Source organism: Protopterus annectens, chromosome 6.part0 (genome assembly GCF_019279795.1).
Source record: "Protopterus annectens isolate FY-2018-M chromosome 6.part0, PAN1.0, whole genome shotgun sequence".
In the NCBI taxonomy this organism is placed as follows: domain Eukaryota; kingdom Metazoa; phylum Chordata; order Ceratodontiformes; family Protopteridae; genus Protopterus; species Protopterus annectens.
In genome coordinates, this window is record NC_056737.1 from 1571361594 (window position 1) to 1571377446 (window position 15853).

The following is a 15853-nucleotide window of genomic DNA, read 5'->3' on the forward strand; positions in this document are numbered from 1 at the left end:
AACAGTATATAAATAATAATTCGCTATTTAAAAATTTAATTTAGTAATAAAATAAAATAAAATAAAATACATTTATGAAGATACACCACAACAAAGCAAGCCACTACTTTTTCATTACTGAACATAAACTATTCCAAAAAATACATTTAATAAAAGCCTTTTTATCTGTCTAGATAAGCTTTTAAGTTTTAACAAACAAAGGCTATAGAACATTGGCCATTTAATCCTGGATAGGAATATGCGTTGAATGCAATTTGCCACCACATTTCCTGTTTTTCCAGAATTAGACCTAAGGGACCACCTCTCAGACCCATTTTAACCTGTTTGATTACTCTAAATTTAAAATAATGCCCTGAGTTTTCCTGAACATGTTTTGCTAGGGCATTTGTCTCTTTCCCCTTATTTATGCTATATACATGCTCATAAATTTGTTCTCTTAATTTACGCTCAGTCTTTCCTAAGTAAAACCCATTGCATTTTTGACATTTTCTTAAGTAAACAATACCTCTTGAATTACAATTAAATTTATTAGGTATTTTAAATTGTTTATTTCTAACAGTATAATCTCGGCCAGTATTCCCCTGCTTAACAAAAGCTACCAAAGAAATTATGACTAAGTATGGAAATTCTGGCTTAAATCTAATAATCCATCTGACCTCATTCATTACAAACAGCTCTGACACCAAGCTAAAAAACTCATCTCTAAAGACAAAACAGCAGTACTTCTGAAACCAGCAAACAAATAGAAAAAACAACTCCAAAATGTTCTGGTCTTCCATCAATAATCTCTTAAACCCTGGCACCAAACCCAATCCCTGTCCACATCCTGACGTGCCTCCTGAACAAATAGCCAGCATCTTTAGCTTCTACTTTATTGACACAATTGCTAACATTACTGCTACTTTTTCTTTACCTCTCTCACATAATATGAGTCCTACAGCCTCCTCTTCTCCTTCTCCCCTGCAACATTCCTTTCCTCAGAATTTCCATAATACCTCACATAGCTTGAAACATGCAACTCCAAGCATCAACACCCCCTACAAAAACATTCAGGAATATTTTTTATTTTGTTTTGTTTTCAGTTGTTCAAACTTTTGAAACATCTATAATATGGTCTCGGTTATATGAAAGGCGATGTTTTAAAAGTTCGAGCATCTGTAGTAGACCCATCTATATATATAAAGAACCAAATGTAGCTTGCCTCCCATGTAAATAAAAAAACAATAACTAAATGACTCCACGGTGTTCAGCCCAGAAACAATGTACAATCCTTTTATTGAAATACAGGTTAAGCGTTTTCATCCAATTGCAGGACTTCTTCAGAATATATATATATATATATATATATATATATATATATATATATATATATATTTTTTTTTTTAACAGAGATTAGTGGTGGCACGAGAGGGGTAGTGATGCCTTGTTAAGAGTATGAAATGTGCAGTTATCAGGTAGAGCTCATTTATTTGTTTAATTCCTTTGTTAACCGGGTTGCAGCACTGATCCCAATAAGCCCCATATTTTGACTCAGTCTGAGAGTGCAAACTCAATGAGAGATATTATAATTTTAGCATTTATACATTCTAATAAAACAATTAGAAAAACAGTACATCAATCAAATGAATCTTACACTAAATTCATGCTAAAGGATATATCCAGGAATATATATATATATCATAATGTGTTTATCCAGTAATTATTAAGACAGCAATGGAAGGAAGACTGTGAAGAAAAGGAATGTAACAAGACTGCTATCTGCAGGATACAATAAGAATTACAGTAAATTCCATAAAATAAAAATCCTACTGTGGTTGACAATACTGCAGCCTTAGTATAAATCTATGAACCTATGAATCCAATTGCTTCATTTCATTGTGATATTGAGTGTCTTTTTCTAGTGGATTTATTAAAAAATAGTTTTATGTTGGCACTGACTTAACTTATCTCCTAAACTCATTAGTATTACTTATTTTATTTTTTTCTTATGAAGCAAATTAACAAAGTTAAACTACCCGGGCTTGTATGGGGAATTTTAATTCTAAATGGTTTATAGTGCCAGGGAACATTTTAGATTTTTATTTTAGTTGAAGTAGGTTTAGGTTAATTAGTTCTATTCATTCCAATGCTCTGTGTAAGACTAGGTCATAAGCTGAGTTCTGTCCATGGAGTTTGATAGCTAATTGTTTCTTCTAATATGTCTTTCTCTGGGTTTAAAACTGAAATAAATTCATTTCTTAAGCTGTCATAAGTCATTTGATGTTAATTAATTAATGGCCACTTGATTGTCTACAAGATATGGATGGGAAGATTAACTGTTATGATAATACTTTCTATAGTACACTTAGTTTCAACCAATTGTTATATTAAACATTAAGAATATAAAGAAACCACGGATTCACAGATGAATTAAGGAGTTTGTAAAATATAACATTTGTACAAATTGTGGAATAGTGAATATGTCATTGCTAAACTGCATTATTTTTTTCATGTAGAATTCATGACTTTTGTGAAAATGACAAAATAAAAATATCCTTCCTTTATGATGTCAAAGGAAAAATATACTTTAAAAATGATCAAAACATGGTAGGTTCAGTTTTAGGCACTTTAATCTTGCAGCAAAGAGACAAAAACGTGCTATTACAGAGTTTGTCTAACTAGAAACAGGAAATACTTTCATTTTTATACCTTCTCTAACTAGTCATGGCCTACCAAGCTGACGTAACAGATTACCACCTTTCTCATCATCATCTGTTGACCATCATTCCCATGAATTTCTGCTGATTTATCAATTTTTATGTGAAACTTCCTGAGGAAAACAACATGGCCTTGATTACTACCAGTTAGATACATGTTATGTTACCATTCAAGGTACTATGGCTAATTCAAGCACAATGCTAACAGTTCATTTCTCTAATAATCCTTTGTCTACTTTATCTCTAAGCTTCTACAGCTGCACATGTTCTCATGCTTCGAACAGAGCTGATTGTTTAAAATCATTACATTTACAGAATATAGTATTGTTCATTCATTCGTTCCTGACCTAGCAGATAAGCACCTGCTTCTCAAGTACATTTCCAAAAGAACATGAATATTGCTGTGCTAGCAATTGCTAGGTCAGAGGGCATCTTGCAAGTTTCAGAAAGCATACTGCAGTTTTCAAAAAGCATCTTTTTCAGTTTCATATGAAACTCAATTTATATAACACAGTGCATGTAAAATAGAATGAAAAACATGTTAATTCTTTTGATTATTAATTAGCATTAAGCATACACACATTGATACATATTTTTCTAACAATGTAGATGAAGAACATGAATTTGGAGTTTTTTATGAGAAAATATACCAGCTGTGACTCCATGACTGCTAGGTAGAATTAGCATACATTAGATTACTTAGTTCAAAGGGTTCTTAATGAGCTATACTGTAGCTACTGTAAACCACAGTCCACCTCCTGGTAATGGTTACTCCTTAGATTTACAGTTACTCAATGAATATTTTATATTTTTATATGTATACACACACATACACACACACACATTTTCAAAAAGAATTCTACAACACTACATAGTCTAAAAGAACTGACATTAGTATTATTAATTAAAGTTACTTTATATAGCTTATTCACGACTGAATGTTTTAATACGTGCATATTAATAATGGAATTCTCTAGTAAACAAAAAACTGAGAGTTTTACCTGTTGCAAAGACAGGTAATTAATGAATTCATGCTATCTTACTGTTGATTCCATTGTCCAAGCCACACCTCACAGCTGTTTCTAATTTTGCAGAATGTCCTTGTTTTTGCCTCATACTTTTGCCGTGTCCCTCACATTTTTGTTCTGGTAAATCACTAAAGATTACAGTCAGTCAATAATGCCAGATTCTAGAGTTTTTACTTATTGTTCATTCAATGCATGCTGCTATAAAACCTGTTGTTCTATTAACTTTTTATGCAAATTAAAATAATATTTAAAATTTGTCCCTGATTTTGGGCCTTCATCCCACAATTACTTTTGGCTTTGTCCAGAACTCTTGAGTAAAGAAGTACTGAGGCATGATATAACATATTCATCAGGCTTGTGTATAATGTGTTTATTACCCACCAAGAGACAGTGATGTACTGCATAAAGCTGAGTATGCCCTAGCCAAATTTACCTAGTCAATGTGACTACCATCTCAGGACTCCCCTAAAATGAAGACACTGACATAGTGGGACCAATATAGTCCACAAAGAGTAAATAAAATAAATGTATATATGGCTTAAGATTTCTTTATCTGTTTTATTTTATTTTATTTGTTCTTTGATAACTGGGGAAGGTAGACTGAGCTAATGGGCCATTTTTAGTGGAGGCCCAATGAGAAAAGCTTCACAACCTGTTCAAATACATTTAAATAGAAGTTAAGCAATTACATACAAGGGGAGAAGGCCCCACAACAGATCAAATATTTTACAATGAGTTGGGGAAAAAGGCTCCACAAAAAGCACACATAAAAAGCATTTTACAGTAGATAAATAATTATACAGAAGGGGAGAAAATCCCCACAACAGATAAAAACACAGATTGAAATAGATTTTTAGAAATATGAAGAATACAACATGCACTCAAATAGCAATGCACACTGCAAAAGTGGATAGCTTATGTCAAGCAAACTATTACATACTTCTTCAAAATATTGACTATATTTCTAATAATGCATGGAGGTAAAAAGTAATAAAGTATTCTGCTGCCAAAATAGACAGAGTAATAGAATGAGATGAGGTGGAGTAATGAGCAGGAGAGAAAATTAAGGACATGGAGAAAGAGGTGATTATTATTAGAAAGAATGAGGATATTATGAAAGGACAATAGAGAGGACATAAATAGAGTCAGCTGAAGTGGTAGAAAAGCAAACATTAGTAGTACGGTATCATTAACGTGAGAGCTGCTTTTGATGTTAGGCTATTACTACCTGCTAAGATACGGAGGTGTTAGTAACATTAGAGTGAGAAAGGTACAGTTATAGTGAGCAGGTGGTCACTCATCTGTTTTGAGGGTTACGCATGTGAGGTACTAGACTCAGATAAAATGTAAGCTAAATGAGTTGTCTTTAAAATATGCACCTTTTTCTTTAGAAGAAATATTTTTAAGATTATGGTTTAAATATATAAACAATAAATAATTAAAATATATGTAGAAAATACTACTAATGACAGTTTTTTATATCTGTGACTAAGAAATGATTAAGAAAGACCGGGATGATGTCGATTTGCTACACACAAACACTAAAGCTTTTTTTAAATGGTGCCAGATTACCTAAGCAAGTAGGCCCACATAAATGTAGATGGCGATATGAGAATGAAGCTGTAGACTCACAGGAGATTTATGAGACCCTTTTTAAGCCAAGCTATTCTTCTGACTGTCAGAATCAAACCCTGTACCATATGACTGTGAGATAAACATCTTAAACTTTATGCCAAGTCACCTCCCAGTTTTCTGTTACAGAGTAATTACAACAGAAATCAAGTGTCACAGGGATGTGGCATGCTGAAATAAATTACAAGATATGGATGTTCTCCATAGTAGGACATTTTGGACTATTACAAAAGAAATTGAAGAAATGTCCATCAAAAAATTAGATCATAATATCTTTATGCAGTTGTGCATAACTAGTAATTAAAAAAACATCATGTAGTCTACAAAATGTGCTTTTATAGCCAAAGTTCAACCACTGCAATTCAGGTGATAACAGAGAAATTCTGGGAACTAACTGTACAGTTAGTAGTTCATTTAGCTGCAAGAAAAATACAATTACCTCAAGAGTAACACCTGAGAGAAAAATCTAATTACTTATCAAATACAAGAACCATAACTGTATGGAGTAAGGACTGCAATCTATTTGTTATTTTTCACAGTGGATGGAGAAGATTAAATGAAAAAAGTGAACTGGTTTACCTTGTCAAGAATTAAATTCCTAGTTTGTTTGCCATGTTACAATTGTGTTTTTTTCTTTTTTTTTTTTTTTTCTGGGTGCTTTTTGCCCTTGTGCCTGCTGACCATCATGCCCATCCAATTCAGACTGATTCCCTTGTACTAGGGAATTACCCAAGTATGATGACGGGAGCAGCCTAGATCGGCTATCATACCGGAATGCATGAGGGTTACTTGCACCCTCATTGGCATCCAAATAATGCAGATATTTGTAGACCCTAATTTCACCTCCAGGATGAGGGGATGAGCTACCCACATCATTGTAGGGACACACAGTGCCTTCTCCATGAACGCTCATTCCTGTAAACTCAATAATGAAGGCTACTATTAGGCTATGGCATGGTGAGGTAAAAGCCCACCTCCCAGGATGTGTGCTGTGATGCTAACCATCCTCAAGGGATTAAGGCTATATGTATCTTGCTCTGCAACATGGATGGGCATGCTCATCTTCTCCTGCCAACTCTGTCAAACATGAGTCACTAGTCAGACTAAGATACCCTTGGCTGTAATGAAGACTTTATCCCTCTCTACCATGAGAGCTAATCACCCATATGACAATTCTTGCCTCAGTTTTGATTATTTGTGCTTCAAGTTTTACATAGATGAAACTATTAAATGTTATAATGATGCAGATGAAAGTTGTCATTTAATCTTGTGAAATACACAAGGCTGCACAACTACAGGTGACCTCCTGTGTAACAACGACAGATCATGTACTGTAGAATGATTATACCACATTGCTTGTGTCATGACAGCACTTAATTTTCACCCATTGTGTGCAGCACAGAAACTGGAATGATTCTACCCAAGCCAAAAATTAGGTGGCAGCAGTCAGCAGTAGGCTTTTTTTACTCTTTTAAGAATTCATCAAGAAGAAATATAAGGGAAGAAAGGCCTCAGGTCTGTCATTCAGCTGCCATTTGTGAACAAGTGACAGATGTTCTCTATCACGTTAGTGCTGGAGCCATTCAAACACGAGGGATGCGAACCTCAGGAAGGATGACTCTGACAAAGTGGAATAGATTCTCAGATACACTGTAGTAAAGTTAAGCTTCTGCTGTAAATTAGGGTGGGGGGTCTGTACTCTTAAAAAATATTATATTGGGCTTTGGTATTAAATTAATAGTGTTTCCAGGTTGCTGACCTTTGAATACATGCTCTCAGGATCCCCTAAATCAACTATCAATATTCTATGGTGCCGAACACTTGGTCAACACTAGACATTCTCCTCATTGTAATGCTATGAAAAAAGTTAGCCAATCTTAGTTTTGTTATATAGAACATACCTATGACATGTGTAATACAGAATGCTTCTGTAACATATCATTGAACACTGACTCTCAGAAATAAAAAAGATACACATTTTAAAATGTCTCCTGTTTTTTCTGAGCTTTTTTAATTAATCGCAGCTATGTTGTTGTTGCATATGATCATTATATAGTGCTTGTGAATGTTTCCTTTCAAATATAGAATAAATTTATTTAAAGTAATGACTAGAAAAGAAATGAAATGTTACAAAAACGTATGACAATATCAAGAGACACAAACCAAAAGACAGAGGAACAGGAGAATATATGATAAAGATCTACAAGAACTATGCATTGAGGAATACAATATGATGTTTAATCAGCATCAGCCCCCTTTTTCCTATTTTGTTCATGGGGTTAGGGTGTCACATCAACAATGACCATAACCTAGAGCCAATGTACACATCACTGGGTGACTAGCCCTGGGGAAAGTTTCATTTTTTAACTACAGAAAGGCAGGTACAGTAGGAAGTTTATGATAAAAATGATATGGGGGTAAGGGTGATGCATGCACTTATTGTCTTACTGAAAGAGAAGTATAGATGTATCACTTGATATCAGCAAAATTATTAAAAGGAAATTAATGAGAGAGAGAGAGAGAGGAGCCCTTCAAATATTCATTGGCTAGCCAGTCATACCAGAATTTCAGTAAGTAGCTTGAAAGTAAATAGCACAGTTATTGGGGATCATTAAAGGGTTTCTAAAATAGACCAGGCTAGAAATGCCCAGCAGACTGTGTGGGCAAGATAATTATTATATACCAACACGCTCTGTAGATTCACATTTCCATTGCAAAGAAAGCAAATTCTAAGGTTGCCTGTTCTTGACAACTGTTTAAATGCAGCAGTACCTGTCTGAACTTTTATTTATCCCCTTAGAATTTTATTTATTCATTTTACTATGATGCCTGTATGTCTGCTTTAACAAAAAATTGCAGAAAATACGACCAGTCAGTAAATCCAACACAGGTTTATCGTAAAAATCTCTGTCTTTGACGTCTCGGCACAAGAGCCTTCAAGGAGTAAAACCATACAGAACTTGCCTAAAATACCATAATCAATTAGCAATTAAACAATGAAATATTTAAATAAGCATTCTCCAGTTTAGTTTGGTGTTCTTTACTAACGAAAGCTCTTGTGCCGAGACATCAGAGACACAGATTGTTACAATAAACCTGTGTTGGATTTACTGGCTGGTTGTATTTTCTGTATTCGGAAACACGAAACCAAACTAATGAAAAGTAAAAAGGTAGGCAGAACAATCCAAGTAGTCACAGTAAATGAACGTAAGTTTATTTTTAATCCACAAACATTTTTGTTACTGTGCAACAGTAACTTCATCAGAAAACCAGTTTGCATAATACGCTAAACTTTTAAATAGTAAGTGGCGCCAAAATAGAACCTAAAATGTCACAGTAGCATCATACTAATTAAAATATGATCGCGTTTGCCAGTTAAAGTGCTACAGCAATGTTTTTAATTATATTCAGTAAAATACTTTTTAATTAATTTATTAAAAACTTCTTATAAAAAAATTATACTTATTAAGACAAACACAATATTTAATATTAATCATAAATTTTATAGTGTAATTAATTGATTTTATGTAAATCAAGTTTTACCTTTGTAACTTCATATCACAATGTTAAGAGACAAATCATGTAAAATACCATCTGTGCTAATAAGTCCAGTAATTGTTTAGGAAAATTATAATATTCCATCTCATGTTACATGTTCCTCTATTGTGTAAGTCTCAAAATGTTATTAGTTTATCATCAGTTAAAAATCTTTTTTTAAAAAAATCTTTTTTCATAAATAGAAAATCTACCTCTGTGCACTTCTCAATTTCAGCACACAAGTAATATTACAATTTTCATTAAGACCAGGTGCAGAAAACGCATCTAAAGTTAGTTGCCACTCCAACTCTCGAACCTCAAGTTTTAAAGAGAGGTAGATTTTCTATTTTCTATTTATGAAAAAAGATTTTTTTAAAAAAAGATTTTTAACTGATGATAAACTAATAACATTTTGAGACTTACACAATAGAGGAACATGTAACATGAGATGGAATATTATAATTTTCCTAAACAATTACTGGACTTATTAGCACAGATGGTATTTTACATGATTTGTCTCTTAACATTGTGATATGAAGTTACAAAGGTAAAACTTGATTTACATAAAATCAATTAATTACACTATAAAATTTATGATTAATATTAAATATTGTGTTTGACTGTCTTAATAAGTATACATTTTTTATAAGAAGTTTTTAATAAATTAATTAAAAAGTATTTTACTGAATATAATTAAAAACATTGCTGTAGCACTTTAACTGGCAAATGCGAACATATTTTAATTAGTATGATGCTACTGTGACGTTTTAGGTTCTATTTTGGCGCCACTTACTATTTAAAAGTTTAGCATATTATGCAAACTGGTTTTCTGATGAAGTTACTGTTGCACAGTAACGAAAACGTTTGTGGATTAAAAATAAACTTACGTTCATTTACTGTGACTGTTCTGCCTACCTTTTTAATGTATTTTCTGTATGTCTGCTTTGTCTGTTGAAAATGCACAAGCTCTAAAAATGTATTAACAAAAATATTAAATACATAAATTATCTAAACACATACATTCAAATTAAACATGTTTCCCTCTAAATAAAAAGCATTTCAGCCAGCTTCATTGACTTAAAGTGAAAAAGTCCTAATTATGGCCCAATAATCTGAGTTCAGCAGCTCAAGTATTTGTTGGAGCTTGCAGGGGGTGGATGGTTATACCTATCCTTTGGGGTAGCACACTGGGATTGTCCAATACTGCAATCCCTAAGAGGAGAGGCGGTGTCACAAAGATAGCCCAGTGGCTGGTATTTAGCCACCAAGCCCTTATTGTGAGGGTATAGTGGCTTCCACTGTGATATAGATCACCTGTCCCCCATGTGGGGGAGGGGTTAGGGGCCATACTAGAAAATTGCATATATACAATAATACCAATGAGGCCACAAACCAATGACAGCCTCCCTCATCCAGCTCTTGCTCTTAATAGGGGTACCAAAAACGGAGGAATAATGGGCCTGGCTGATAGGAAGAGGATTGGCATTTAGTGGGCATAGCAGGAAAAGTATATATAAAAAAAGTAAAAATAAAAAAAGATAATTTTTGTAGGGGTCAAGCCCCCTGCACCTGCTGTACATATCACTAAATTCATTCCAAGGTGCTCCAAATCTGAGAAGGTGATCCTTCTGGAAAATGATACATTCCTTCTAGAACATGGCAATTTAAGAATGTACGTAATGTATACATTTTGAGCCTAAACATATTGTTAAAATAGAAGTCCACCTTGAGTGCAAATGCTTCAGGAACCAAAAACAAAGAAAAACATCAATTCTGCCTCAGAGGTCAACGTGAACCTGCCTGTTACACTACTACGGTAATTTCATGTTTGGTTTGTTTGTTGTCTTTTTAAATTGTAAACTCATATTGTTTATGGACCTGTCTTTAGACATATTAAAGAATTATTGATTTCATCTGTTTGTAATATCCCAGAGAAATAGGTTTCCAAATCATTGAAGAGGTGAATGCACATAATGATAATATAAAAGAGAAAGATGAAAAGTTCAAAATGCTTTTAATGTATTATGTTAATGTTTGATATATAAACTTGTTGTATCCACAGGAAACAAGTGAATAACAGCATCAGCGTGAGGACGCTTTGTCACAATCCACAGTTTCCACTAATGAACATCATGGTTCCAAAGAGAAGAGATTCAAGGTGTGTGATGGCCAAGCAACACACTGAAGATGGCTTTGTTTATGTATGTGGATGTGTGGAGGGCCAGGAATGCAATGATAAGCTCATTTTCGAAATTGATCCAGATGGTAAATGCTGTTTTCTGCTTGTGATTTTTTTCTTTTTTTTTATGGAAAAAAAGTGTAATGTGATCACAAAATAACTCAAACTGTTATTTATCTTTTTAAATTCAAATAAGTACAAGGAAAGGTCTTGCAGAGGCAGGACAGACAGGTGTCCTGCTAAGGAACCCTATGCAGCTGACTGAAAAACTGCTTTCTGGAGATGTATGACATTTTAAATTCCATGCCCGTTAGATATTCATCCTCACACACACTTGAGGGTGAACGAGGGTGCACTTGTATACTAAAAGTTATGACCAGTTTCAAATAACCATTTGCATATTTTATGTAGAGCTGTGCACAAGCATCATGCATGCAGCACAGGAGTGATGCCACATAACATAAGAAATGAACTGGTGAGAGGGTAGTCCAAAGAACAGAGGGTGCAGACAGGGACAGACATGCACGTGAGACAGATTCTTCTGTCTTTAAAGAGCAGATGTTATCAGATTACAGCAAGAGCAAAGATGAATGTAAGACTAAGTCCACAGCATGGGAAACACTTGTGATCTGATCTGCAATAATATAGGACTAATAAAGACACAAGTGATTTGTTTATAATGTCTGTGTGGTAGGTAGAAATGAAAGACCTAGTGTAATAATCAATTGTTGTTTGAAGCATAGTTAATTGTTATAATTAGAAATGAAAGATGGCACTGTCCTTTGATTCCTCTGTAAGTCGCTAATAACTCTTGTTGAATGTACAGGTAGTGGCACAGTACGGGGAAGGGTAAGACCATATGACAGGGACCTCAAACATATAACCATCAGTTAAAAAATGGGGAGGGGAAGAAATGGCAATGTGAAAGCATGCTTAGTCATCGGAAGGGGTATAGAATTTTCTATATGTAAAAATTAGGTAAGTAAATCAAATCTGTTAATTAGTTATGCAGTAGATGGCTATTATTGATTTGTTAAAGGAATATAGTTAAAAAATGTTTGGTAAATGGTGAAATAAAAACTGAAACTATGTGTACGATTCTGAATTTCCAGCAAGCAGGTAACAAATTCAATTGAATATGTACACAATGGTCAAGCTTAGGGGGGAAATATTAGATGTCAGAGAAACTAAATATCCTTGCCATGCAGAAATAGGGATGGATTAAAAATGATTCCTAGGAGCATACATATTTGTTAAGTTGGTATGGGAAATTTGTGTAAAGAGAAGAGAATGATACACAAAGAAATGGAGAAGAAGGAGAGCATCCCAGAGGATGTATAAGATGGATAGGAAACAGGAAATGGATCGGCACTGGGCTGAAAGTACACAATGATGCATACTAAAAGTACACAATGATGCATACTACCCTGATGGGGGAACTGAGGATATGGTCTTGGAATGTGATGGGATGGTAAGCCCAGTAACGAGAGAGAGAATAACAGTCTATGGTACTTATGACTAAGGAGGTGAGTAGGAAAGGTAATATGAAGGGGCTGTCAGTGCTGACACTAAAGGAGGAAGATGGAAAGGACTTATCATTCTACCCCTGAGAGCATTGGGGCTTTACACTGAGTTTAAGTACAACGCTACGGGTGGATGTCTAGCAATTTGGTAGGGAACTAAACGTGGTATTGAAATGACATTCCGTGCTGTGTAGAACCTCCTTGGGCCAACATTTCAATAGGGAAACACTGCTAAAGGTGGTGCAGTTTCAGGGGGGGTCCTTGTGATAGTAAGTGACTGGAATATGATATGGATAGGCAAGAGAGTAGAAGGATTAGGGTAAGAACGAAGGCAGACAGGGATATGAACAAGATATTAAACACATTACGTTTGGGAGCTAGCTGGTCACTAAAGGGAAACAAACACGATGAGAAAGCTTATATTTATACAGCAAACTAGACAAGATTTTTATTCTATGAGAATATAAGGGAGTAGATAAAGAGATGGAGGTGGGCTGAGTTCTATACTTGGATCATGCTCCAATCCAGAGTAAAGTTTTGGGGAGAGGAGAAGAAAGGTAACAAACACTGGACATTTCTGTTAAGATGGTTGAATAATAAAGATCTTACTGAATGGTTTAAAGGACAGGCAGAAGATCAGCTACCAGAATCTTGCGAAAAAGCAGCAGAGAAATGGGTCACTATAAGATGGGAAATCCTACAAAAAAATCCAATTAAGTTAGCAGAACATTGTGAAAAGGATATGGGCCTAAGAGAAAACAGTCTGCAAAGGGTGAGGGTACTGCAATTAAGAAATAATAGACTGGAAGAAGAGTCGAGAAGGGATGTGGAACAGCAACAGAAAATTCTCCAGAAGCAAGAAGGTGAAAAAAATATGGAGGCAAGAGATAATAAGCAAAGACCTGCACAAGACAAGGTTGGTGAGGGCACTGGCAGCTAGGCTATACTAGCAGAAAGTAGAAAGGGTGGTTTATCAGATCAGGGAAGAAGAGGGTAAGGGAGTAATAGAAAATTAAGCCAGAATGCTGTGAGTGTTTAGAAAATTTTATATGCAAGTGAAGATAAGGAAGGGAACCAAAATCAGAGGGTATGAGAATTGTTACAGGATGTAAACTAATCCATAATTGACTGGAAGACAGCAAATAGCCTAATGAGAGAATCCATAGAACAAGAAACAGCAGGTATTAAAAGAACAAAAAAATGACACTGGGGAGCAATGGATTGCTTACAGAAATATAATTGTTGGGGAAGAAATGGCAATTTCAGAATGGACTGAGTTACTTAAAGTCTGGAGGGGAGACCTATGCCCGACATCCTGGAAGCAGGGTCTCACAATGATTATTAAAAAAAAAAGAAAGAAAGGAACCGTATGGAGACAGCCTCTTATAGGCCAATTACAGTACTAAACTATGATCATAAAGTGTCCATGACAACACTGGGAAAGCTTTTGGCCTTGGTATTGCCACAGTTGGTAGACACAGATCAATGTGGTTTTGTAGAGAGCAGGTGCACACATGATAATATTATTATGAAATTAATGGTAAAACAGGATAACGGAAGAGAAAGATGAAAGAGTGCCTTTATTTGCTCTTGACGAAGAAAAGGAATTTGACAGGGTTGAGTCAGAGTACTTGTTTTTGTTATTAGAAAAATTAGGGATGCCAACTCAGATGGTTGAAATTCTGTGAGGGGCGTATCAAGAGGCGTCAGCACAAGTAAAGATGTCAGCATGGCTTTGGATCTCTTAGGATGAAGAGAGAATCAAGGGAAGGCTTCCTCAGTCTCTCTTATCATTTACATTACACCTCATACCACTGGCAGATAAAATATGTCAACTGAGAATAAGGGGGTATAAGTGGGGGGGTCTGAACCTCAAAACTGCGCTATATGCAGCTGATGTAATCACAGTGAGCGTTCTGGAAGAGGATATTGAAGAGATATTGAAGATATTACTAGAATTTGGCGAGGTTCCATGTTATAAAATAAATAAAGATAAGATGAAGGAGGTTGGCATAAATCCAGGTGAGCAGGACAGAATGAAGGAAAAGCATCAGTAGTGATGGAGGGAACAGGAAGAGGAAATAAAATATCTGGGCATGTGGCCAAGGGAGTCATATGAAGCATCAGGAACATGCCCATATAAAAAATCTGAAGAAATGGAAAATGCTAAATTTGTATCTGGACCAAAGAGTAACAGTTATGCACTGGCACTTATTATATTTGTATCAGCCATTCTGGACAATGTCAGAGAAGAAAGAACTGCATGAAATTAAGAACTGGCAGAGGGACATTTTATGGGGAGGGGGAAGCCACAAGCAAAATGGAACAAAGTGAACTTATCAAAAGAGCAAGGGGAAATGGGGATCCTGAATGGCAAAGATTACCGAGTAAGAAGATAGGATAAATGGATTCAGATATTATGGATCAAAAATGGTGATTAGGGCCTACAGATATCTTAGAAGTCATATAAGGTAAGGAAGCAACGAGACTAGGACCACCAATGCTTGACATGCTGGCAGCTATCAGTGTGCCAATGTTGGATACACTGGCAGGTGGCATAAATAGGATGTTTCTGGAATTAGACGTAAAGGAACAGGGGCAGGATGTACTCTTCATGGGGGAAGCAGAAAAATCAGAAAGAAACAGCAGGGGTAGGATGCCTGAAACTAAAGACAAGGTTAAAATACTGAAATGATACAAAGGCTGGAAATTAAATACTAAGATGGGAGGAAGCAATATAGATTTATGGATTGTAAGAAAAACTCTACAGACATTGCTGTGTGCTGAGGGAGGAAAGGAAGCAGACGTAACGGGCGAAAGTGATGGAACCAAGAAGGCCAGCAATGGCCAAATAGATAGGGGACTGGAGGAAAGGACAATATGATAGCAGAGGGGATGATAGTGAATTTAAATAAGGTGATAAGAGATCAGGGTCAAAAGGTAGTGCAAGAGATGGCAAAAGCATGGGGAAGAGTTTTAGGCTTAACTATACTGTAGAGAGGAATCAATAAGAGAAAATATGGGTACGGATGAGACAAGTGATAAAAATAAGAAGGTTCTGGATATTTGCAATGAAGAGTCTGCACACATACTTCCAAATGCCTGAAAGAATGGGAAGACTGTTTCCAAGGGTTACAATGAGATGTAGTAGATGTAAATGACTGCAATCCATAAATCTCTTTTGAGGGGACCTGGAAACATATCTTTTGGAGTTACTCAAAACTTGAAGGGTTAAAGAAAGAAGTGGCCTGGTTGATC

The 15853-nt window shown here is 35.3% G+C and overlaps 1 protein-coding gene across 1 annotated transcript in view; it reads left to right on the forward strand.

Annotated features, from left to right (window-relative positions):
* Positions 1-15853, forward strand: part of LOC122804856 (TGF-beta receptor type-2-like) — a 1261414-nt gene that overhangs the window by 1040025 nt on the left and 205536 nt on the right. Inside the window, exon 5 of the mRNA XM_044075019.1 lies at positions 10956-11158. Coding sequence (XP_043930954.1) covers positions 10956-11158 — 203 coding nt within the window. The remainder of the gene's footprint in view (positions 1-10955; positions 11159-15853) is intronic.